Consider the following 27723-nt stretch of genomic DNA (forward strand, 5'->3'; position numbering starts at 1 on the left):
TAAAGCATAGCAATCTGAGTGTCTGCTCTAAGGATACCAAGAGCTGTGTGAGTCTTATTTAGATTTGTGGGGAAACAATGCTGACAAAAAAAAAAAAAAGCAGGTGCCTGAGGGAAATTGCTGTCCCAGTAACTGTTCCAAAGAGCTGGAGTTCTGTGTGAGTAGATTATGGATTTACTAAAAGAGTGCTGACAATTCTTTAAAGCAGTGCCACCTGGTGACATCTACAAAGGGCTGAGTGAGGGGAAAAAATGGTTAGTGTTGATGCTTCACTGGTCTCTGGTTATGTCCTAAGCCTGCCTTTCTGTCTGTGTGGAGTTTCAGATGTTCTCTCCATGTCTGTACGGGTTTCCTCTCACCTTCCAAAAATATGCCAGTAGGTCAAATGGCTCCTTTAAGACTACTATAATGCCCCAATGTGTGAATCAGGATACATAGTGCTCTGCAATGGACTGGTGTGTTTCCAGATTCATCACAACCCTGACCAAGATGAAGTGCTTACTGGAGATGGATGGATGCATTCACTCACTGACTCTGGAGGAGGACACCTTATCATCTCAGTTTGTTGTAATTTCAGAAACTAAACTTGAAAGCCCCTTGACTGCTGATATCTAATTAATATGATATGTTTGTATATAAATTGCCCATGGCTATACTCAACCAGTAAACAAATTTATTTCATGCCTTTGGCATTTGGCCAAATGACATGTTGGACCATCATAACAAGCACTTGATTAAACTATTTATTTATTCAAGTTTACACTGGAAATCATATAATACAGTAATTTATTTATTTTTCTTATTTTTTGATCAAACAATAGCAATGACAAGATACAGGGTTTTCTTTAAATTACATTAAATTTATTATGGTCTTATCTTACAGGTCACAAAATGTTTGGCTCTAACAAAATAAGAGTAAATACAAAGTCTCTGGAACATACATAATTCAGACAAGTGCAAGTTGTACACACCTTATGTTGTTAAAATGTATTTTTAAATGTATTTTCCATTAGAAATTACAGTACATAAATACTACTGAAGGCTTTAGACATCTGAATAGATTGAAAACTGTATTATTGCATTATTACAACACTGTTTTATAGTCTATTAATTCAGTCTTTCACCTTACTTAACTGTACTGAAAGATAGATTGGAATATGCTTCAGTTTTCGGACACAACAAATCACTTTCAGCTTACACTTCAATACAGTGTAAATCCATCATTTTCATTCTCATACATACCCAAATATATATTTGTTTTGGCATTTTGACGTCTCCTCTGGTGCTCAGATGTAGATGAAAATAACCCCTTAATTCTGCTTTATGTAAATAATGTTTGCAGTGCACTAGTCGAAAGGAACTTTTTTTTCCCAAATTGTTATTTACCCAAAAGTTACATCTCAGATTAAGTCAGGTAAAAACATTTTCCCTATCAGTTGAACTGAAGGAAGTTACAGTTAGGGAGGGTAAGCTTTTCGAGGGAGGCCAGTGCTTAACTGCACTTCCATTAACATACAGTACTGTAAATCACAGACAGACAGTCAAACAATTAGATTACAAAATAAATGAGAAGGCAAGCAAGACATTGAAACCCTTGTCCAAGTCAAAAAACAAACATCAAAAAGTGCTAGATCATTGTCCAATAGCACTTACGAGTACCAAGGATAGGCCCCCTTACTTCCTCTATTTTGTCACATTTTAACTTTTTTCTTTCCCTTTCAGATTTGTTGATTTCTTCACCAAACCTAGTGAGGCATACCAGGGTGGTGTTGAAGATCCTGATGAGGGAACAGAGGCTGTGGTGTAGGGTGGATTTGCAGACTCTGGCCAGCTACCATGGCTGCTGGGGTAAGCATAGAGGGGAGCAATGAGGTCGGTGGTGGAGGGTGAAGTGTTAGGCTAGCAATATGAGAGTGAGGATGTGCATGGTGGAGGGGTGCTGCTGAAATAAGATGGAGAGGGTGTGTTGCCAGCATTACTGGGGAAGCTTGATAGAACACAGCAGGAAATGGAAGAGGGGTGAAGTGGGGCTGTGGGAGAGTGGAATGGAGAGAAGGGTGGGCAGATGGGGGACTGCGGGATGCCAAGCAGGCTGAAGGACAGGATATGAAGGAAGAGAAAGCTGAAAGTGCCCCATGCTGATGTATGGTGTATGAAAGGCAGGGAGCTGAGACAGTCTGATTTGAAAGCTCAGGACCAGGAATAGGCAATTGGTTCATTTGAGTAACAAATGAACTTCTTGGCATGTCCTGTTGCTCTTGGAGATTTTTCTGCTGCATATGCTGCTGAGCCTGAAGTTGAAGAAGTCTGTACTTGTCCATCTCTTCTTCAGTGAATGTTATAGGTTTCTCTGTTAAGGAAGGGATTGAGCAACTCTTCGGCGGATTATTTGGGGTTTTGTCTGATGTCTTCCCCAGAACTCTGATTAAGTTTTCATGAGACATGGACCTATCTTTCTGTGTTTCTGAGCTTACACAAGGTTCTGCAGTTCTCTGATCAGTTAAAGCTGAACAAGCTTGTGATGAGTTTGAATTTTGTGTGGCTATATGTGCAGTTTCAAATACTGCTTGGCATTCAGGTTTTGATTTATCATTTAGAAATGTTTTTAGTTCGCTACCACAACTGTTACTGTTACCTTTGTCTTTGTGCATTCCTGCCTGTCTCATTCCTTTCTTTATTGAGGGAAGTTTGCCAATCAAGGGGAGTGAAAGAGTACACATTCTGCTATTTGCCACTTTTTTATCAGTTGATGTGCTCTGCTTTGTCAAATCACTGGATTTGGATTTTTGTGCATCAGGTTCCAGCTTTCCTCTGAAATCAGAAATAACAGGTTGGGTGTCTGATTGCACTGCCTCTGATCTATCAATAGATGTTGATGTTGGTGATGGACTCTTTTCTCTTGGGGTGTGTTCTCTTGAATGAGAATTCTTAGTTCTGGCAGATCTCTCTGCTTGCCATTTTAAATCAGTCTGCCCAGAATAGGATTGCTTAATATATGAACTGCAATCTCCACCAATATCTGAAACGGTAGTGGTATTCGAGGAAGCAGAGCTATGCCTGAACATAGGGCTGGACTGCCTATTCCCCCTCTCATGACTCACCACTGATCTTAACCAGAACCTGTTTCTTCGTTTATGCCTCCTAGGACCAGGGCTTGATCTCTCACACCACCAATCTCGTTCTGTGTCTTGCGGATCATCACCATCCTCATAAACTCTATAAAAACAAATTCTTTTTGTGGCAGGCTTACGGAAATCTCTATATCTGTTCTCCCTGAGGTGTTTTTTATGCTTTCTTATGCCATATCTCTGCTTTATAATACAGCGTTTGTCACAAACCCCATAGTAATTCCTATCCTTGTAGAGTTCTGAGTCTCTGTAATCCCAGTATTCCTCTTGGGGTTCAGCATCTTTGTCTGGGCTGTCTGGCATGTGTCTGTAACCATAGCATGGGAAGCTGTAACTTGATTTTCTGATGTAAGAGCAAGGCTGGCTATATCCTCTCCTCTGAGGATAAGAATTTGATGCAGAAGAATTACAGTGTCTTTCCCATTGGCAAGCAGGCCATTCCCCATCAGGTCTCAATTCTGATAAGACACCCCATGAGCTGGACTTGAGTGGGGTCATATTAGCATCCACATTAGCATTAGAGTGGCAGAAGTTGCCACAGCACTGGTAATTATCTCCACTCCCAACTTGTGACTGTATGGAAGCATGCAAAAAAGCCTTGCGCTTTGCCAGCCGAAGAGCAGAAGGCAACCTTTGACGCTTCCTTCTTCGGCGTTGTGGGGCAGAAAAAGCATTTACAATGATACTTTTCAGGTTTAGTTGTGGTGTTTTATTCTGTGATTTCTTTCTATTATGGAGTTTGTGCCTCTTCTCAGTGCAATTCTCTTCGATGTGCAGTTTGCTGCCTGGCGTGCTGTTGAATTCAAATTGTCCTTCATCATGTGACTGGGAGAAGGCATTGAGTGCACAGGCCATGTGGTTTTTCCTAACAGCATTTATTTTACATATACGAATTCTTCCTTTCCGTCGATGTTTGTGTTTCTTTGGTTTTAAAATGCCTAAGTTAACTTTTGTAATATTTGAGGTCTTCTCCTCAACTCCGTTGGGTTGATCTGAGATGGTGCACACATCTGTCTTCTCTGCCTCTGTGCTTTTCTCTTTTCCTTCTGTGCATTTGAAATTCAAGGAGAGTGGATTGCAGCTGTAGGACACACGGGGTTCATCTGAGGTGTACTGCACAAGCTCACATGGCCATTTTAGCTTAGTCCCATCTTTTCCAAGCACATTTAAGAAAGTTTTGCTGCTTAGATCACCATCAGCTAAACAGTTTTCAGTCATTAAATCATCCTGTTTGCCACTTCTTTGTAAGTCTTGTTTTGAGTCCTGATGTGCACTGAGTTGGCCAGGACCCATATTGTTATGTTCGTCTATGTGAGCAGGAGGGCCTGGGTTCTTCAGGCTGCTTTTTTCCATCAGTCCCTCATAGGCCCTTTCTTGTCTGAATTTTTGACCATTATTTGCTGCCCTATCTTTTGAACTGTCTGGTTGTCTCCCAATGTCTGGACCATGTATATCAGGACAACTTTGCCTCTGTGGCTCTATGGTGCAGTACAACACCTGCATCTCCAGACTACCTTCCTGATCTGTTTGTAGGTCCCTCTGTGGGGAAGTGTCCAGTGGCACTGTATCCAGAGGGACATGGTGGTTATCTCGTGTGGGTGAAGGAGATTGGGACAAGAAGCCCTGCAAAGCCAGCTTCTGCTGCTGTCTCTGGACTTCCTGCTGGTCACTAGTTTCATCCATGCCATCAGTGAACACTGATGCACAGGAGTCCAGCTTCAGGTGAGCCCGTTTGGAAAAACAGAATGAGATCCCTGTCTTAGCATGCCCATGACCTTTTGGGGTCTGAGATAGCAGTGAGGAACACTTAACCCGAAGAGAACACTGATTTGTAAGCACTGGCACAGATGGAGGGATTTTGGTTGTTAAGTCTGGGGAGGGAGAGCTGTGTTTCTGATCTTGCCATAGGATGTTCCTGGATCCTGATTTGTCTCTGCCATTGAGTCTTATTTTTTTCTCTTGCTGCTGGTCTTGGGCTGCAACTGTTAACTTTGTCTTCTTTTCCTTGTCACTGTCAAACAAAGAACATATACAAAGCAATTACAGAACCTTATGTGTTTACTTTAAAGGTACACTATATACATATATCTATCTCACCTCCTATAAAACTCAGAAGCATTTACTTGCATGGCTGATGGGGGGATTTTTATCCTCTATCATTCTCCTTTATCATTTGGACATGAGACTGAATTCTTACTACATTCATCTCTACTGAAGTACCGTACTATTATTTCCTGGATTCTTCATCAGATATCTACAGTATATTTTAAAACCAGTCAAAGTAGAGGCACTATTTCTACCTTTTATAATAATATACTGTACATTATTTACAGAAACACGTATGGCAATGATGGCTCAGTAGTCAAAGGTTAAAAAAAAGTGCATATCCAATTGAAGTTCATTTATGTTTAATTAAAGCTTTGTTCCTTGAAAACCATAGTATATAGCAAACATGGTGTGTCTCACCCATCCCTTTGCTGCTTGAGCAGGGCAATTTGATGGAGGCGTTTCAGTGCCTTCTCTTGCTTCCTTTCATCCTTCCAGCTCTTAGATGAGACGTTGCGTGCAAATTCTCTTTGCTTAAGCTCCTTCAGTCTCTACCAAGACAGACACAAAATGGACAAATTACATATAGAAACAGTCAGCAATATCAGGAAAAAAGTAATTCCCAAAATACCAAAAAGAATATACTGTTTACAATTTCCTAACGAAATATATGGATGGACATTTGGTTTTTAATTTTTTTCCTCTGGGAAGAAAGGGGAAAATTAATCAAAACAAAATCAGCAAGATATCAACAAAGCTAACACCGAATCAGAAAACAATAAAAACATCAGAAGTATCTGGCAGACATGAAGTCAGCAGTGGGGAAATGTCAGATGTAGTGACTTTATACAGCAGGGAAATAAACAAATTTGACTATTTGATTAGACTTGGGAAATGCAACAAAAGAACAGCTAGCGCTCCAGCACTCCTTTCTTTATTGGGATACTCACTCACTTTTTTTCTTCTCAAGCCACATCTCTTTTATTCTTTCTTGCAATACATTGCACTTCACACCAATGGTCTCAATTGTCATTTTTCAGTAATGACACATTCAGACTCGCTTTTGATGCATACTCACAATCAGGGTACAATACATAAAAAAGGTACTTATTCAGAACATTGTATATTTAGAAAACATCCTGAAGAGACACATACAAACTTTACTATATTGTTATCCCTTTCTCCCCTGTTTTAGTTGCTTGCTGATTCTCAGCTACTAGCCAGCTCTCTCCTATCACACAACAGGAGATGGTGATGGGTAACATGCTTCCTCTGAGACACGTGAAGCCAGCCATTGCATCTTTTTGGACTGCTGCTCATGCTATATCACAAGGCAGCTGAACACACATGGAGGAAAGCACTGACTGCCTTCTTCCACATACATGAGCAAACAGACATCCATGATTGGCTAGTGTTGCTGTGACTGACAGAGGCAGAGAGAGTATGCCATCCCTCTCGCCCAGTGAGAACGATTTGTTCTCTTGGAGAGGCTGTGACATCATAAATTAAAAGTAAAAAGACTAAACACGGGCGGCACAGTGGTGTAGTGGTTAGCGCTGTCGCCTCACAGCAAGAAGGTCCTGGGTTCGAGCCCCGGGGCCGGCGAGGGCCTTTCTGTGTGGAGTTTGCATGTTGTCCGCGTGGGTTTCCTCCGGGTGCTCCGGTTTCCCCCACAGTCCAAAGACATGCAGGTTAGGTTAACTGGTGACTCTAAATTGAGCGTAGGTGTGAATGCGAGTGTGAATGGTTGTCTGTGTCTATGTGTCAGCCCTGTGATGACCTGGCGACTTGTCCAGGGTGTACCCCGCCTTTCACCCGTAGTCAGCTGGGATAGGCTCCAGCTTGCCTGCGACCCTGTAGAAGGATAAAGCGGCTAGAGATAATGAGATGAGATGAGATGAAGACTAAACACACATTGTCCAATCGAAGTGCACTGAATGAAATGGAATATAAAAGTATTATATATGATTTGCATAAAATCTTAATAAAAAGTTTCTCTTCAAACATGATTTCATTGCTTGAGTAAATGTAAACATGTTTCTAAATACTAGGGTGAAATATGTATCGTATTCTCAATTCTCATCTGCTCAAGCCTAACAGTTTCATTGTTAAGTTCTTAAACCCTTTGGTGACTGACCCCTTGAAAATGGTTCCTCCAGGAACCATGACGTTTCAGTTGTCAAGACAACGGAAAAACTAAAATACAAATACAAGAGCATTTTGTTTTGTGCACAAGAGCATTGTGACGTATCTTTCTGTTTTTGTATTTTAGTTTTTCCGTTGTCTTGACAACTGAAACGTCATCGTTCCTGGAGGAACCATTTTCAAGGGGTCAGTCACCAAAGGGTTAATAGATATTAGATAGGGGAGAGCAGGGAGACTTAGGATAAGTTTTCAGCTTTTGTACCGTAGATTGTGTGAAATTCTTTGCAGGTAGAGTCACATTCATATTGCATTGGAGAGTATTTACTATATATTTACTATGAGTATTACTATGATTATTTCTTAGTATTTACGATACTTTCTCAGCTTGTCACATATACTGGCCTTCAGACTTCACTTTTTCTGTCATTCACTACGTTTACATGCACATAGAGAGAATCGAGTTTCTGCCGTTGCTCGACTGAAATCGAAGTTCAAAATGCCATGTATACACCTTAATTCGGCTGAAATTGAACCGAACTTGATTTCTCGGAATCGAGCTACACGACCTAGTTTATGTGATTTCTGCCGAGCTACTTTGTGCATGTATACCCTATCGAGCTAGTTGTCGAGCTACTTCCGGAAGTGACGAGTGACGAGACCACAAGCGGGAAACACAACAGCTTCGGTCGGCATGACAACAGTAGTAGCGAGCAGCAGAAGAGGTCAGGAGGAACAAACGAAGAAGAGAAAATGGCGATGTAGAGCTCTCTGAAGTGTGGGTGGAGCACAGAGGACGGCAGGACAAAGCTTCTGGTACTAATAGGCTTTTTATTGTCAGACTTTTCAGTTTAACAGCCTACTTTTATTCTTGAGAGAAACACACACACACACATGCGCGCGCGCTGTGTTCTGGTCCCGGGATGAGCTTTCCCCTCTGCTCTCCCTCTGCCTCCTTAAATAGGGTGCGGTTACTGGGAAGACACACAAACACAGGTTAATTACCGTCAGGTGAAGTGATTCTGCCACTCATCTTCCCTGGCTCCGCCCTCCTGTCACAGACCGGCGCTTGACCACGCCCCCACTGCCACAGGCAAGCAGAAACGTGCACTTCTGGAGCAATGAGGAGACAGAGTTCATGCTCATTCAGCTTAAGGAGTTGAATATATTAAAATTCATGGACGGGAGAAAAACGCGCAATGGAGAACACAGAACTGATAACTTTGTTTACACTCTTGAATAGCTCTTCTTCATGACGACAACCGGAAGTGTACCAACACGATGGGGCGTGTTGCGCCACCTGTGGCTCGGGTGCACAATGCACCTCACACAATAGCCCGATTTCATTGTGTGCATGTAGGATTGGATTTCTCTGGCACCCTGCTGGGACCTTCAGCTCGATTACCGACAGCAGCTCGATTTGGATGTGCATGTAAATGTAGTCAGTGTTTTTTTGCAGGGAGGCAAAAGACATTGAGGGAGACATGGGACATTGTGTTGGGAGACATGGAACAAAAATAAAATACCTAGGCCTACATGTTTAGTTTTTATTCATTATCAAAACTTATAACATATGAACTCTGTGAATATACAATGCTGGTACAGTGATAGAAAAATATCAGTTTACCCAAAACCTGACTCAACAACTCAGTTCCATTCTCAAGAAGGAACAAAATGAGCTTAATCCTCATGCAGGGATACTCCCACATTTTTAACAAGCAAACAAACAAACAAACAAATAAATAAAATGTATATACAGTATATTTGTAAACTACAAGAAAAAAAACTGTAACATGAACTGTCCCAACTCTCCCCACCCTTTTTCCTAACATTACACCATAGAATGGAGCTGGACTGCGAAGTAGAAAATACAAGTTTTGGTTGACAGAAATATTGAACTGCACAGACCTTACTGCAGGCAGGCACGGTGGTGTAGTGGTTAGCGCTGTCGCCTCACAGCAAGAAGGTCCAGGTTCGAGCCCCGTGGCCGGCGAGGGCCTTTCTGTGCGGAGTTTGCATGTTGTCCGCGTGGGTTTCCTCCGGGTGCTCCGGTTTCCCCCACAGTCCAAAGACATGCAGGTTAGGTTAACTGGTGACTCTAAATTGACCGTAGGTGTGAATGTGAATGGTTGTCTGTGTCTATGTGTCAGCCCTGTGATGACCTGGCGACTTGTCCAGGGTGTACCCCGCCTTTCACCCGTAGTCAGCTGGGATAGGCTCCAGCTTGCCTGCGACCCTGTAGAACAGGATAAAGCGGCTAGAGAGATAATGAGACCTTACTGCAGTGTCCAGGTTCATGACTCCAAAGGAAGTCGGTTATTCTAAGGGGCAACATCCAACTTCTGATGTAAACCTGATTGGTTGAAATTAATTTATGGGAATACAAACTGTCCCAAGTCTCCCCCATCCCAAGTCTTCCTGCTCTCCCCTATGAGCGCTTCCATATAATATCACAACCAGTGAGCACGGTTCTGTTTTGTATTCTGAATATGTAACACTGTTATTTGATTACAGCCTATTCCTTTTTACTATGGGGGGAAAAAAACAGCAGCAAAGAATTCCCTGAAGCATTTATACTCATTGATTTTATATTAAGAGAGGTCATAAATGTGAACAGTGTGTTTTGTAACAACTGTTGTCATTAAAATTTCACTATTAAGAAAAAACTGTTTTAAATGATGTGAATGATAGTTGTGCCATTTCCTCTTTTTCCCAGTTGTGCCACTTTTTTTTCCTGCTTCTCTTTTTCACAGTTTTGATCTCAAGTCAAATTAGCTCTACTTTTCTCTCACTGATGCTTGACAAAACTTTTGTCCTCCCATTTCTGATTCTGATGAGCAAACATAAAAGCAATATGTGTAATTATCTCAGAACATTGTCATATTCATGATTTTGGATTTTGCCCTTGAAACGCAATTTTAAATGTCATTGAAACAGCTGCCTCATGAATAATTGACAGATTTACAGAACGGTTTGAACTGTTCAGCAGAAAATGTGATGTCTTGAAAATTCAAAGGCACAGATTTACCACATCCTTTTTGCTCTTTTTTCCCTCCCGACAAAACAGAAGATACTGATAATGGGAACAGGAAACCAGGAAGCCTTTGTTTAAAAAGAAGAAGAAGAAGAAGAAACCAAGCGCCACTTATTCTGTGACACTGAATCTGAATAAGATATAAAATTATGTTTATGATCTCAGGAATGGCATGCAATAATCTTAACTGTACTTTATTTAAAATTGTAGAGAATATCTGTCTATTTTATACTCAACATGACTGATAATTGCTTTTACACCAGAGATCCTGCTTTAATAAGCTCTAATATACGGTAAGTACCTAAAACACTACTGTGCAAGGTTAAAGAGCAAACTTACTGTTGCTTCACTCTTCAACTTTGGCATGTTTGTCTTCATAATAAATCTAATTATAAATACATTTTGTGCTAAATAACATGTCTAGGATGAAGGTTTACTTAAATGTGAGATGCATTTGTTAGAAAGACCTACACTCACTGGTCACTTTATCAGGTACACCCATACACCTGCTATTTTATGCAGTTATCTAATCAGTCAATCCAATGACAGCAGCACAATGCATAAAGTCATGCAGATACAAATCAAGAGTTTCAGTTAATGTTCACTTCAAACATCAGAATGGGAAAAAGTGTGACTTTCACTGTGGCATGGGTGTTGGTGCTAAATGGACTGGTTTGAGTATTTCAGAAACTGCTGATCTCCTGGGGTTTTCACACACAACAGTCTCTAGAGTTTACATAGAATGGTGCAAAAAAACAAAAAACAGTGAATGAGCAACAATTCTCTGGGTGGAAACGCTTTGTTGATAAGAGAGGTCAGGGGAAAATGGCCAGATTGGTTCGAGTTGCCAGGAAGGAGATAGTAACTCATAGCAACTCTTTACAACCGTGTTGAGCAGAAAAGCATCTCAGCATGCAAAAGCAGAAGACCACATTGGGTTCCACTCCTGTCAGCCAAGAAAAGGAATCTGAGAATCAAGAACAAGTTCCTATTAAAGTGTCCAGTGAGGGTATATGATGTTTCTATGGAGGTTTTGATATGGCAGCCCAGAGATAATTTCTTAGCTAGTTTATGAGTAATTAAAGACAATTTTTTTTTCTTTAGTTTAAGCAAAAACTTTCAGGTCATCACTCATGATTTTTTTTTGTGCAGTTACATGCTGATAAATAACAGCAAAATACACATCAAACTGCACTTTAATAACCAACTTTTTTAATTACAGTAACAGGCTACAAATGACATTTCCAGCTTCAGTGCTTTTTTTAGGCATTGATAAAAAATAAACACATCAATGCAATAAATGTTCAAAATAATAAATATCTGTGTCATATTACACTGTACATACCAATTCTTAAAATGCACTCATGTGGATGGCCTGGTGGCTCAGCTGAAATTATTGAATCTAGAACTAAGAATGAACAGAATAGAAGCTCATTTTCATCAACAGAGCTTCGTCACCTGTCTTACTATCCTCTACAATAGTGTCTGGGAGCAGTGTCGAGGATTATAATGACTCAAGAGTTGAACCAACAACATCTTCAACTCCAGCCACAGAAGCACCTAAAAACAAATCTGGTTCAACTTCTGTTAGCTGCCATGTGCCACTTTAAACGAGCTGAGTAAAACTGAGTAGTTATGTGTAACGCACAGCACTGAATGCATTTTTTGTGAGGTGTGCAGTTGTAATTGGATAGTATTTGGTATTTGCTGCTGTTCATTTAATTTGGATATTTTGTTGTTTTGTGTTCCTTTGGGTTGCCCTACGCTTAAAAAATGGATAATGAATTTAAATAGAAACCCAGTATAGAGCAGAAATGCTTTTTCATTTAGGCAATGAGTCCTCTGCATAACAAAAATACTCACAAATGAATGATGAGGAGGACAACATATAACAAATATAGATGCATTTAGATGTAGAAATTTGTGGTGTAACTGAAATTTTCTTAGATCTTGTATGCACATATAATCATGTGAAATAGGAAGGTCCAACTGAGCAGCTTTGTGTCTGGATTTGGTGATTGTTAAGTCCCTTTAGTTACTTTATTTTATAAAAGAGTTTAACGACTGTTCCATCTCTCCAGCTCACATCACAGCTGCTAGTTATTCAGGTTGGCTGAGTCACCATGACCATGCAAAGCCTGACTGAGGCAACATTCACAATAATGCATTTTAGTTTTAAAATGCAACACTTTTGCTATGTTTATGCATCCACTCTATTCTGGAGTTTTTGAGCCCCCAAAACAGAAGTTTGGAAATGCTGTGTGACCCATTTTAGTTTGAAAACTCCGGGGTAACATTTTAGTGTAGACAGGCAAAAACAGAGACTTTGGAAAGGATGACACAGACACCCACGTTCACTTCCTGATTGGGTTTTATCAGTCACGACATATCCTTCCCTGATTTGTCATGCCCCTATCATGTGACCCTTTTACATAACAAAACAAGTGGCATCAACTGTTTGTACCGGCACACTCATGCTGAGTGTATGTGAATGGTCATGTGATATGCGTTTTAAGGCACATTAGTATGGATTATTTCTGATACAGAGCTAAAACGCTCATCTGGATGGAGATAATTTTCATATTAAAACGCCGTTTATCAGCAACCAATCACTGATCATCATTGTTTTCTTACAACCAAACACCATTGCTTTCCACCAACCAATCACTGATCACTATTGCTTTCCAACAGCCAATCACTGATCACCATTGTTTCCTAACAACCAATCACTGATCACTATTACATTAGTATGGATTATTTCTGATACAGAACTAAAACGCTTGTCCGGATGGAGATAGTTTTCATATTAAAACACCGTTTACCAGCAACCAATCACTTATCACCATTGTTTCCTTACAGTCAATTACTGATCACTATTGCTTTCCAACAGCCAATCACTGATCACCATTGTTCTCCAACAAGCACTTGTTTCCCAACAACCAATCACTGATCACTACTGTTTCCAAGCAATCAGTGGTCATCATTGTTCCCATGACCAACAGTGGTGACCAAAGATTTCTTTTCTGTTCTGTTTTCTAGACTTATTTTCTGCAGCCGGTTTCACTAAGTTAGACTATGACTTTAACTTAGACAGCGGGTATAGTCGGGCTTAGCATAGACGTCTAACAAATACTGTTGCACAAAGCAGTTAAGACTCCGACTATCTTAAGTCGTACTATGCTGCAAAGGATTGTGGGTATTTTAAGACTCTTTTCAAAACAAAAAAAATGGCGGACAGTGGTCGTTCAGCCACTCGGAAAATCTGGCTATATTAGAGGAATTTAATTCCTACAAAGACATTTTATTAGGCAAATTCAGCGAAGAATGTAGCAATAAGAAAAAACATGAAGTGTGGGAAAAAATAACGTCGTCTGTGAATAGTGTTTATCCATCTGCGAGATGTTGCTGCCGTGCGTAAAAACATCCCCACTGGAGGAGGGGGTTTGAAGAAACTAAAAGTAACCACCGAAATGGTCATCAACATTTATGGCGATGAGTCGCCCTTATTCTGGGGAGTGAAAGGAGGAAAGGAGAGCGGAGTAACCGGCTTCGCCAGACCCAGCAGCAACTCCCCTAGCAACGTTGCTAGCAACGTTGAAGCTGAGGCTCCTTCACCCTCGGAGTTGTCATCACCCAGTACCTGCGCGGATGTGACACTACACGAAGAGCCTACCAAAAGGAAAGACTGCAACTTAAATTGAAGAGACTCGCGCAGATGGAGGAGTGATGTAGTAGTGTGTGTGTGTGTGTGTGTGTGTATGAGAGAGAGAGAGAGAGAGAGATAAGTGATGAGTGGTGATGTAATTATATGCATAAATGAATTGATATTTATATTATTTATATATATTTATAAGTAATAAAATGAATAAGCTGGCATTACACTGTTTGTTCTTTATTGAATACTTTATAGTTAGATTATAATACACAAATTTAGGCTATTACATACTTGCAATGTACTTCACTGCCTTAACATTTCAAGCTTTCTTGTGGTTATTGACATTGATGGCACTTATGGCTTGACTGTTTTTTTTTTTTTTAATTAAATTTTATAGCCCTTAGACCCATATTAGACTGGGGGTAGGGTGTCTTACTTTTTAAGCCTAAAATTAGACTTAAAAAATTAGTATTAACTTTTGTGAAACTGTCTTACTTGCATTAGACTGGTCTATAAAGAAACTTAAGACCAATCTTAACCCATAGACCAGTCTAAACTACTTTAGTGAAACCAGACCCTGTTCTATTCTTTAGATCTGTAACATCTTTTGATATGCAAATGATCATGATAATTCAGTGAATATGCAGATTATGCTGTGACATCATCTGGTGACTTCTAGTATCTTCTTGAACATGTATTAGCTACTTTCCCCTGAAAATACTTGGCAAAACTGAAGTCTACTATTAAGAAAAATATGCCTTAGGAGGTGGGCGGCACGATGGTGTAGTGGTTAGTGCTGTTGCCTTACAGCAAGAAGGTCCGGGCTCGAGCCCCGTGGCCGGCAAGGGCCCTTCTGTGCAGAGTTTGCATGTTCTCCCCGTGTCCACGTGGGTTTCCTCCGGGTGCTCCGGTTTCCCCCACAGTCCAAAGACATGCAGGTTAGGTTAACTGGTGACTCTAAATTGACCGTAGGTGTGAATGTGAGTGTGAATGGTTGTCTGTGTCTATGTGTCAGCCCTGTGATGACCTGGCGACTTGTCCAGGGTGTACCCCGCCTTTCAGCCGTAGTCAGCTGGGATAGGCTCCAGCTTGCCTGCGAACCTGTAGAACAGGATAAAGCAGCTAGAGATAATGAGATGCCTTAGGAGCAGAACTTTTTATTACTACTTGCCTAAAAAGACTGTGTTATTTATGAGTATTTATTTATAAGTACATCTGGTATTTAATAAAAGCAGTAATAATGAAAAAGGATGACACTATAAGCTAATATTAGGTGTTGGTCATTGACAAATGACAAGAATTGTGTCTTAAAATATGCTACAATTATATTTTTATTAGGTACTGGTTTAATTAAATAGGTGCAGAGATGCAATAGGTATAGTTCTAATTCATTGCAGTCTATTAACATTATATAATTACAACTCGAGAATACATTATGAATGCAAGGCAAATGCTAAGGCCCGTGTTGTTAGCAATCAGCATGGAGTATACGATTTTACTTACAGCCACACACAAGGGTAGGTCAGTGTGAAATGTCATCTGACAGCTGAAAATAACCATGACCTCTGGCTTTCAGGAGACATTATGAGCTTTTTGGAAAACATTGGCTCCAGGATGAGAACAGACAACATCCTAATCAATTAAAATGACTCTGGATAGGTGGTGTCACCCACAAGCATATCTCACAATATAAAAAGATACAGATCTGGGTTCAGTGTCAAGGTATGCGCATCAGATGTCCTCTTCAATGCCACTCAATGCTGTCAAGTTAATTGTGTTAACTGGATATAACATGGTAATTTCAATTTTTTTAAATGTACTGTAGTACATTAATTATTCAAGTATACACTTAAATGCAATTAGCTTAGCTTGTCTTGTGCCAGCACTGTTAGCATGGTCTGCGATTTCAGCACTGAAAGTTCTTCAACCTCAACATATTTTAAAAAATCAAATTATTATTTGTGTTTGTACCTATCTGCCTTGTCTAACAAATTTAGTTTGGTTCTGTTTCTAGCCTAATTATCAAACTAGTCTAATTTAAACCAACATAACCCTGACCAGGCAATTACTAAGGATGACTGAACACTGTAAATTCTTGCATGTTACTGAATGTTGTCTTTGTATGCTGTATTCTTGCAACCACATGAAAGCAAAAACTTCCTGCTCAAGCAAATTTTTAGTTGCACCCTGCCGGGTTCCAGTCCCAATGCACATCTCTCGGCTCAACTACCGGTAGATACCCTGCGAATATTTCTAGCAAGCTTTCAAAATAAATGGAAGGGGGAGAAAACATAGTGCTCATCCTATTTGTATCTGTATTTATAGCTCTTTAGGACACATTATCTGTTCATTCTGAATAATGTATTCATTTCAGTTATATCCCTAGTGTGTGCATGTGTGTGTGTGTGAATGGATGCATATATGTGCGTGTGTGTGTGTGTCTGTCTAATTACACATGCTCTAGTTCTTCTGTTTTCTCATACTCCACTGTGACAGGCTGCTTTAAATCTAAGCCACAAAAGCTCAGGTGCAGAAATTCATTCTGCTGACCTCCTAGACCCAACCTCGCTCAATCAACAGATGGGACTTCTAATGTAATGTTCTTCGACCCTGTTCTAGATACGAAATTATGCCCTATTTATTATATAGTGCACTATTTTGGGCAGCAATTTGTAGTCATGTCATAAAGCACGTTCCAGAAATATCTGTACTGCAAAATATCAAATGTGATGAAGCATTAAAATAGGCCAAATAATGCAGTTTATACTTCTGAATGTTATTGTACCAACACAAAATGATGGGCAAACCATATAGTGTACAATATCAGGGTTTTTTTTAGTCACATATTTTGTTAGTGCTGACAATCCAGTGTAACCCAGAAGAAGATGGGTTCCCTTTTATATCTAGTCCAAAATTAAAATTTTTAATTAATATCATACCGTAAATCTTCCCCTATTAAAGAAAATTATTTTCATTTTTCAGGTAGACCCACTACCCAAAAAAACAAATTAAAGAACCACTGATAGAATGTTTTTACCCAATGGACCATAGAAATTGAATAGAAGGATCTGGTGTGTGAAGAGAGAAAGAGAGAGTGAATGTGCATCCTTGTGTGTGTAAGGTGTCTTAACACGGTTCTTCCCCTAGGTACGGCTGATCCTTTGAGAGCCTCGCGATGAGTCATCTCTTTCTCTCTTTTCCTGTCTGCCTTTCTTTTTTTAAATGCCACACTCTCTTGTCTTTTTGCCAGGTTCTGGCAGGTGCAGATAAACGGAGAGGCTCAGCTGGGCTACTGATGCTCTGGAGAACTTGCGGCATTTGACAAGACCAGAAGAAAATAAAAAAGCTCTTCAGAATCAGAGCTTGCACAGAAACACACTCTCTGTCTCTCTCTCTCTCTCTCTCTCTCTCTCACATTCCTAAAATCTGACCACTGGAGAACATCAATGTGTTTTCTCATCTATTTCCGATTCCAATTTTCATCTTGAGGCCCTTGACAACTTGCTATTAACTAGTGCCTATGGGGAATTTACAATCTACTGCAAAAGGAAAAAAAAATCTTTGACACCTGACTCAAGTAACCCAAGACTTCTTCCATAAATGTGACCTAAATATCTCCTAACAGAAAAATTTATATTTTTCTTTGTTAAACAACAAAACATATGTATATTTTATACAATAATCACAATGATCAGTGACTTGCCCAAGATGTGCATAACTAACGCTGTAAAAAGAGTTCTCTTTAATTATCCTGAGTTCAGTCAGTGTAAAAGAAGACATTAAACCTCGTCCTGAAGCAAGAGATAATAAAACTAAATCCAATAGCAGTGACTGTGCTGCTTCTGAGCCACTACACTGCTGCATGTTTTGTGATGTGATATGACTAACTATAGCTTTTTAAACCAGCTGAACATGGAGCAGAAGTGCTGTTTCTAAGTGCTGATGATTTAAGTCACTAAATGTAGTTTGGAGTATAAACATAAGTATGCTTAACCCATGTTTAAACTGTATTTTAAAGTGATTAACCAGGAAATTTTGAAATTATGGGGTTATGAAATGCCATCATTATACATTAATACAAGATCTTCTAGATGAAAAAATATACATATAAGTGAACTTCAGCTTAAAAAACATGTTAAAATTGTATCATCAGTCCACTGGGCCATTTCCCTGGGTGTGGCCATACTGGATTAGCCAGATACTGTACATGGATGTATTAGGAGACGAAAACGAGGATGGCGCTATGTGATGTAGGATTCTGCATGTCATCTTCTTTCTGTCCTGGATCCAAGACGTTGGGCCGAGTGGCTTCATCAAGTAAAGCAAGAAAACTTTACTCCTGGAAAAAGCAGCACATTGTGCAGTGAGCATTTTACAGAAGATTGTTTTGTAGAGGACTTGTATGAAAAAAATCACTGGGAAGAAGCGAGACACGAGGCAGAAACAACAATTGAAGCCAGATGCTATCCCGACTTTGTTTGACCACAAAACACCAGCAGCACAACAGCATCCCGTGTCACACATCAAATGGATACAAGCTAAGCAGGTAAGTAAATATATATATATCATCTAGTCTCGTCTTCGTCCGCTTATCCGGGGCCGGGTTGCGGAGGCAGCAGTCTGAGCATGGAAGCCCAAACTTCCCTTTCCCCAGACACCTTGGCCAGCCAATAAACTAGCCAGTACTTTATTCTGATTCCTTTTCTAATATTGCATTGCCATCATTTTTGTGGAGAAATGCAAACAAATTGACCAAGAAGTCACACCAGACCAGAAGATTATATTATATTATAGTCTAGTATAGTATACACTTGTACACTGTGCTTGCAGAAAATGACATCACACATGGTGATAAAAAATAGTCTTGTCTATTTTCATTACTTTTGTGATTATATCATTAAGAACAAATTCAACATGTAGCTTTTTTATAAAGGACAGACATAAAAACAAACTTTTAGCTCAATTTGTGGATTTGAGAGATATTTTCTTGAATCTATTTTCAGTATTTTACTCATTGGCCACGTTACTAATCTCTTTTGAAGATTGGCAAAAGACTAGTTGATGTTTTCCTAGTCTTCACCTATCAAGTTTTGGTGAGTCTGTCCCCACTGTAACTTCATATTCCTGTGAATTTCTGTGATATTCCTTGGCTGACAGGAACGGAACCCAGTGTGGTCTTTTACTCTTGTAGTTAATCCTCCTCATGGTTGTGTGTTGTGCATTCTGGGATGCTTTTCTGCGCACCATGGTTGTAAAGAGTGGTTATTTTAGCTACTTTGGACTTCCTAACAGTTCAAACCAGTCTTCTTCTTACCTTGCTCATCAACAAACCAGATCATCAGCGACGCAGTGGCTCAGACAGCAGTACCATGAGAAACCAGGCTCGTTTATAATGAGCTAAGTTGTTTTTCATGAGAATGATTAGATCTTCCAGACAAAACAATTGGAATCAAAATCCATTGAAAACTGAAGGAGGAGTAGCAATTTCCCTGAAAGTTCATTGATTAGTCTAATTAGCAAATTGTTAATAAGAAATCACAAAACCAGGGAGTCACTTTTGTGTAAACTGATTAGATCTTCCAAACAAAACAATCAAAATCAAAATCCATTGAAAACTCAGGGAGGAGTACCAATTTTTGTGAATTATGGAAGGACGGATAGATGGATGGATGGATGGATGGATGGACGACGGACGTCACGTGATGGCAATGGTTCACCGGCCATAGGGCGATGAGCTAACAAGGTATTTCCACCCTCAGGTCTGCCACTCACTGGATGTTTTTTTGCTCCATTCTGCGTAAACTCTCGAGGTTGTTGTGCATGAAAATTCTAAGAAATCAGCAGTTGTTGAAATACTTAAATCAGCCTATCTGGCACGAACAACCAAATCACTGTGACTACATTTCTTTTTTTATGTTTGAATTTCAAGTAAATTCAGTTCAATTTTATTTATATAGTACTTTCAACAATGGATTTTGTCAAAAAAAAAGCTTTACAGATATTCAGATTTAAGATTTGAATTCAGATATCAATTTAAATAAAAATGTTAAATTTTACATAATGAAGAAGCCAGACTCAATGGTGACAAGGAAAACTCACTGAGATGACAAGAGGAAGAAACTTTGAGAGGAACCAGACTCAAAATGGAACCCAATATCATCTAGGTGACATCAGATTGTGTGATTATAAATCATTTCTCTTCTATAATTACAGTGGTGCTTGAAAGTTTGTGAACCCTTTAGAATTTTCTATATTTCTGCATAAATATGACCTAAAACATCATCAGATTTTCACACAAGTCCTAAAAGTAGATAAAGAGAACCCAGTTAAACAAACGAGACAAAAATATTATACTTGGTCATTTATTTATTGAGGAAAATGATCCAGTAATACATATCTGTGAGTGGCAAAAGTATGTGAACCTTTGCTTTCAGTATCTGGTGTGACCCCCTTGTGCAGCAATAACTGCAACTAAATGTTTCGAGTAACTGTTGATCAGTCCTGCACACTGGCTTGGAGGAATTTTAGCCCATTCCTCCGTACAGAACAGCTTCAACTCTGGGATGTTGGTGGGTTTCCTCACATGAACTGCTCGCTTCAGGTCCTTCCACAACATTTCAATTGGATTAAGGTCAGGACTTTGACTTAGCCATTCCAAAACATTAACTTTATTCATCTTTAACCATTCTTTGGTAGAACAACTTGTGTGCTTAGGGTCATTGTCTAGCTGCATGACCCACCTTCTCTTGAGATTCAGTTCATGGACAGATGTCCTGACATTTTCCTTTAGAATTTGCTGGTGTAATTCAGAATTCATTGTTCCATCAGTGATGGCAAGCCGTCCTGGCCCAGATGCAGCAAAACAGGCCCAAACCATGATACTACCACCACCATGTTTCACAGATGGGATAAGGTTCTTATGCTGGAATGCAGTGTTTTCCTTTCTCCAAACATAACACTTCTCATTTAAACCAAAAAGTTCTATTTTGGTCTCATCTGTCCACAAAACATTTTTCCAATAGCATTCTGGCTTGTCCACGTGATCTTTAGCAAACTGCAGATGGGCAGCAATGTTATTTTTGGAGAGCAGTGGCTTTCTCCTTGCAACCCTGCCATGCACACCATTGTTGTTCAGTGTTCTCCTGTTGGTGGACTCATGAACATTCACATTAGCCAATGTGAGAGAGGCTTTCAGTTGCTTAGAAGATACCCTGGGGTTCTTTGTGACCTCGCCAACTATTACACGCCTTGCTCTTGGAGTGATCTTTGTTGGTTGACCACTCCTGCGGAGGATAACCATGGTCTTGAATGTCCTCCATTTGTACACAATCTGTCTGACTGTGGATTGGTGGAGTCCAGACTCTTTAGAGATGGTTTTGTAACCTTTTCCAGCCTGATGAGCATCAACAATGCTATTTCTGAGGTCCTCAGAAATCTCCTTTGTTCGTGCCATGATACACTTCCACAAACATGTGTCGTGAAGGTCAGACTTTGATAGATCCCTGTTCTTTAAATAAAACAGGGTGCCCACTCACACCTGATTGTCATCCCATTGATTGAAAGCACCTGACTCTAATTTCACCTTCAAATTAACTGCTAATCCTAGATGTTCACATACTTTTGCCACTCACAGATATGTAATATTGGATCATTTTCCTCAAATAAATAAATAAATGACCAAGTATAATATTCTTGTCTAATTTGTTTAACTGGGTTCTCTTTATCTACTTTTAGGACTTGTGTGAAAATATGATGTTTTAGGTCATAAAGGGTTCACAAACTTTCAAGCACCACTGTATATATTATAGTCAAATACTGATAATTGTGTTCACAGGAACTTGAGTATGAGCACTGAGTCTAAGTAAGAGGAGGAGTCTTAACTTGAGTCTCTTGTATCAAACTGAAGTCAGGAATGCTTGTGTCACACATTGGCATTTCAGCCTTGCATATGTACAGCGTATCAGGATACGTGGCAGTAAGAAAGGAACATCATAGCATCGACAGCTTATGTAGCTAATACTCTAGGATGCATAACACAATCTCCTTGTATGCCAGGATGTGGCATATTTTAAGTCTGTACTTAAAAATCCGTAGCACATATGTAGCAGCTTTGATATATCACATATACATCACGTCTATGCTGTAAAAACAAAAGCTATGCAGCAGTGATGCAGCGGGAACGTTGCTCGAGCACCTATTTTGCTTTAGTTGACATGTGTCTGATGAAGGTGACTCCGGAGCTGGCTGGGTAGATGCGGCTGATGTCTTCCCTCTTCCCTTGCCCTTCTTGGGTCCTGACTTCTTCGCTTGATGCTTTACTCGGCATGATGCTTTACTGACTGTGAAGAAGGACAATGAATGCAACATGGGGCCCCCTGTTATACCCACCTGTGAATGCTGTAGATACGCTGCAGGTATGCAACAGCAACGTCACGCATAAGAATGAAATGCCATGCCAATGAAACGGTTATGCTGTGGCAACACATCATACGCCACGCATACACCTCAGTACGCCATAACTTTACATCCCTTGAACCCCATACAAACCCCAGATACGCCACAGTAACGCCACACACACGCTGTGTAAGTCGCAGGACTTTAATTTTGGACAAAATATGCCGCATTTCTTGGTGTTTGACCCACACGCCGCTTACGTGGCAAGATATGAGATAGTGTGACACAAGCATACTCAATATTCAGTAATAGAGACTTGAATATAAACTCTTCTTAGCAATTGCTGCCTTGAGGCTATCCAGGGAAGAACGTCCATGGGGTGTCTGTGTAGTATTATTCACAGTAATCTCATGGAGAGCTTTAGGCTCAGTAAACTGAACATTAACTGAAGCTCTTGACCTGTATCTGCATGACTTTATGCATTGTGCTGCCGCCACATGATTGGCTGACTGGATAATAAAATATTGATTGACTGTGAGTGTATTTGTAAATGAAACAGTGGGACACCTCAATCGTGGAATCACTCAAATGCTGGGTGCTTATAAAATATTTGGACTGATCCATTGTAGCCTCTAATGTGTACAGTGTTAGATATTTCTGTCAGCTGAACGACTTTAGGATCTGTTAACAGAGAATACCTCTATTATGTCCCTGAAGGCATCCTCTCATGGAGGTAAGAAAGAAGGAAGTTCAGAGAAAGGTGAGACTTGTGAAAGCATAGATATATTGCCACGGTGCACAGAGGTGGTGTAGAGAAAAATCTCCAGGAAACAATTGAACACCAACATTGACAATGCTCTTTCAAGCTTAGCAGCCAAAATAACAGATGTACAGAACTGCTGCAGGTTATGCCACTGTAAAGAAAACATGCAATATGCTGTTACAAAGGTGAATGTCTTATTTATTTATTCATTTGTTGAGTGTGAGGCTTGAGATTGTAAAAGGGGGTCTTGGTGTGACTTTCACCAAGTCACCATAAGGGCTTGGTAATGCCAGTATGTTTTTTTTTTTAAATATGTATTCAAATATAAGCAACACATTTGAAACTGCAATGAGAACTTGCACTCTCTCACTAAAAAAGAAAATAAATAATAATAATAATAATAATAATAATAATAATAATAAAATCTGTGCTGACTGGACTTGTACTCTGTACACTGTAGCTCTAACTGTTCTTATGGGATCGTTTTGACAAATGGTGCTTAGTGGATGCAGCGACACCCCTATTCTGCTGTACTTAATGACAATGCATGCAGAGTGTCAGCAGGTTCCTTCATCACCCCCCCCCCCCCAAAAAAAAAAAAATAAATAAATAAATAAATAAAAAAATCCATTATGCATCCTAAAAACACTGCTGCTGTAACAACACTTGTAATCTGGTCCAATCAGACTTAGACTGAATCTCATCACAGAATGACATCCTTGGAGGAAGGAGGCAACAATAAGCCTCAGGGGTGCACTTGAAGAGCAAAATTAAAAGCTCTAACTTACTCCCTCATCACTATAAACAGTAACTCCAAGGATGAGAGCACATATCCAGAGTCTATTTGTAAAACCTCTACAGGCTTGTATATGGATTAAATTAAAAGAAAAAAAAACCTGGATGTCTTAAGATGCAACGTATAATAAAAATGAGAAGTGTTAGCACAGATATTGATGGAACAAATATGTTCTTTATTCAGACAGAGATGTTAATGGATTCTCATCAATTATTCAGTTGCTACAGGCAAGATGATATTATCTTGTCAATGCTATTATTAGCTTCTCCATCATCAGATGCCATGAAGAACATTTAAACTTTGTACTTTGAGCAAAATGCCAAGATTTGGTATTGAAGAAAATGCATAATGCCCTCAACAGAGTCTATATTTATAAAATGCTGTATGAAGGACACAGGAGATACAGTTAGGTCAATAAATATTTGGACAGAGACAACATTTTTCTAATTTTGGTTCTGTACATAACCACAATGAATTTTGAACAAAACAATTCAGATGCAGTTGAGGTTTAGACTTTCAGCTTTAATTCAGTGGGTTGAACAAAATCTCATCTCATCTCATTATCTGTAGCCGCTTTATCCTGTTCTACAGGGTCGCAGGCAGGCTGGAGCCTATCCCAGCTGACTACGGGCGAAAGGCGGGGTACACCCTGGACAAGTCGCCAGGTCATCACAGGGCTGACACATAGACACAGACAACCATTCACACTCACATTCACACCTACGGTCAATTTAGAGTCACCAGTTAAACTAACCTGCATGTCTTTGGACTGTGAGGGAAACCGGAGCACCGGGAGGAAACCCACATGGACACAGGGAGAACATGCAAACTCCACACAGAAAGGCCCTCGCCGGACACAGGGCTCGAACCCGGACCTTCTTGCTGTGAGGTCACAGTGCTAACCACTACACCACCGTGCCGCCGGGTTGAACAAAATGATTGCATAAAAATGTGAGGAACTAAAGCATTTTTTAAAACACAATCCCTTCATTTCAGGGGCTCAAAAGTAATTGGACAAATTAAATAATTGTAAATAAAATGTTCATTTCTAATACTTGGTTGAAAACCCTTTGTTGGCAATGACTGCCTGAAGTCTTGAACTCATGGACATCACCAGATGCTGTGTTTCCTCCTTTTCAATGCTGCGCCAGGCCTTTACTGCAGCGGTTTTCAGTTGCTGTCTGTTTGTGGGCCTTTGTGTCTGAAGTTTAGTCTTTAACAAGTGAAATGCATGCTCAATTAGGTTGAGATCAGGTGACTGACTTGGCCATTCAAGAATATTCCACTTCTTTGCTTTTATAAACTCCTGGGTTGCTTTGGCTTTATGTTTTGGGTCATTGTCCATCTGTATTATGAAACGCAGACCAATCAGTTTGGCTGGATTTGAGCACACAGCATGTCTCTGAATACCTCAGAATTCATCCAGCTGCTTCTGTCCTGTGTCACATCATCAATAAACATTAGTGACCCAGTGCCACCGGCAGCCATGCATGCCCAAGCCATCACACTGCCTCTGCCGTGTTTTACAGATGATGTGGTATGCTTTGGATCATGAGCTGTACCACGCCTTCGCCATACTTTTTTCTTTCCATCATTCTGGTAGAGGTTGATCTTGGTTTCATCTGTCCAAAGAATGTTCTTCCAGAACTGTGCTGGCTTTTTTAGATGTTTTTTAGCAAAGTCCAATCTAGCCTTTTTATTCTTGAGGCTTATGAGTGGCTTGCACCGTGCAGTGAACCCTCTGTATTTACTTTCATACAGTCTTCTCTTTATGGTAGATTTGGATATTGATAGGCCTACCTCCTGGAGAGTGTTGTTCATTTGGTTGGCTGTTGTGAAGGGGTTTCTCTTCACCATGGAAATTATTCTGCGATCATCCACCACTGTTGTCTTCTGTGGGCGTCCAGGTCTTTTTTGCATTGATGAGTTCACCAGTGCTTTCTTTCTTTCTCAGGATGTACCAAACTGTAGATTTTGCCACTCCTAATATTGTAGCAATTTCTCTGATGATTTTTTTCTGTTTTCGCAGCTTAAGGATGGCTTGTTTCACCTGCATGGAGAGCTCCTTTGACCGCATGTTTTCTCACAGCAAAATCTTCCAAATGCAAGCACCACACCTCAAATCAACTCCAGGCCTTTTATCTGCTTAATTGAGAATGACATAACGAAGGAATTGCCCACACCTGCCCATGAAATAGCCTTTGAGTCAATTGTCCAATTACTTTTGGTCCCTTTAAAAACAGGGTGGCACATGTTAAGGAGCTGAAACTCCTAAACCCTTCATCCAATTTTAATGTGGATACCCTCAAATGAAAGCTGAAAGTCTGGACTTTATGTCCATGTCCATTATATAACTATAACCTGAATATGTTTCAGTAAACAGGTAAAAAAAAAAATTTATGTCAGTGTCCAAATATATATGGACCTAACTGTATGTAGTGATGTGTAGGATGTTGTGACAGCAAGCTTTCTTCTGTCTCCTGATGTTCCATATCAAATGTTTTTGTCACAGTATATCCAGTATATCCAGTCCTGCTTCATGAGATCATTGTTATTTATCATAACACATTTAAACAGGAGTTCTCAAAGTGGGGTTGTTAAAATGTGTTACCCTGGAAAAACAGTCCTTATTATCAAAGATGATATATGTATTTAGTATAAATACGGAGGTGATTATTGGAAATCGCGTGCACCAATTGGTCGAGAAATTTGGACTATTTCTCAATAATCACCTCAAGTGACTCGGCAAAATGGTGGCCAGTTGCCTCATCGCCATCAGTGAGGAAGAATTACAAATTATGAATGAAAATGTTGTTCCTAAAAGCATTAAAATTGCTATGAAATTTGCTCTCAAACTATTCAAATGTAAGGTGGAATTGTGATTTATTTTATCTATTTCAAAACAAAGTATTTTATGTGAGTCGGCATAGATAAGCGACACAAATCTGCGCTGTGCTGTTATTACATTTGCATGCCGCTTTTGAAATTTGAAAGAAATTATTTTTTAAAACTATTTTTAAAAATAATCACCTGTGTATTTATACCTGTGTATTTATACTTTTGAGATGACTTGCTTCAGAAAAATCATGGGGGTGACCAAACTTGACAGAATACGAAATTTCACTATAAGGAAATCATTAAATATTGAAGAGACACTTATTGATAGAGTGGCTAATAAAAGACTGAGATATTTTGGCCATGTCAACCGAATGCTACTAACTTGATACCTGAAAATAACAGTGCTTAGCAGTATACACAGCAACCGGCCTAGAGGAAGACCAACAAAGAATTGGATGGATTGTGTCAAGGCAGACTGTGTCACCAGCAACCTTGACTCCCTTACCCAAGCTCCAAGACTAACTTAAGATAGGAAGATCTAGAAAGCCACCATGAAGCAAAAGCCATCACACATCCCAGCGATGGTGTGGATGGCTTAGTCAGTCAGTCAGTCAGCATTTATACTAAAACAATTATCTGCCTCAGGCTCAGTGAATATTGGTGAAGAATAACCTTGACTTGGTCTCGCTTATTATTCAATGATATTCATTTTGCCTTCGGTGAATTATTGTTAATTATTATTGATTCTTGAATTGAATAGGTTTCATTTGAATAACAAGCCTAATATTTGAATATATACTGAGGGGGTACGCAGAAATTAGTTTGCAGTTGAAGGTGTCCCTGGCTCCAAAGAGTTTGAGAAACAATGCATTAAAAAAACAAAACGTTAAAAAACTCCTAATACTAAGAATAGGTAGGTCATATTAA

At 39.7% G+C, this 27723-nt stretch overlaps 1 protein-coding gene across 1 annotated transcript in view; it reads right to left on the reverse strand.

Annotated features, from left to right (window-relative positions):
- Window positions 1-1745: 1745 nt before the first annotated feature.
- LOC132867620 (zinc finger protein 804B) overlaps window positions 1746-27723 on the reverse strand; it is a 281423-nt gene continuing 255445 nt past the window's right edge. Inside the window, exons 3-4 of the mRNA XM_060900600.1 lie at window positions 5595-5725; window positions 1746-5139 (exon numbers count right to left, since the gene is read on the reverse strand). Coding sequence (XP_060756583.1) covers window positions 1746-5139; window positions 5595-5725 — 3525 coding nt within the window. The remainder of the gene's footprint in view (window positions 5140-5594; window positions 5726-27723) is intronic.

The sequence above is a fragment of the Neoarius graeffei genome, chromosome 19 (genome assembly GCF_027579695.1).
Source record: "Neoarius graeffei isolate fNeoGra1 chromosome 19, fNeoGra1.pri, whole genome shotgun sequence".
Classification (NCBI taxonomy): Eukaryota; Metazoa; Chordata; class Actinopteri; order Siluriformes; family Ariidae; genus Neoarius; species Neoarius graeffei.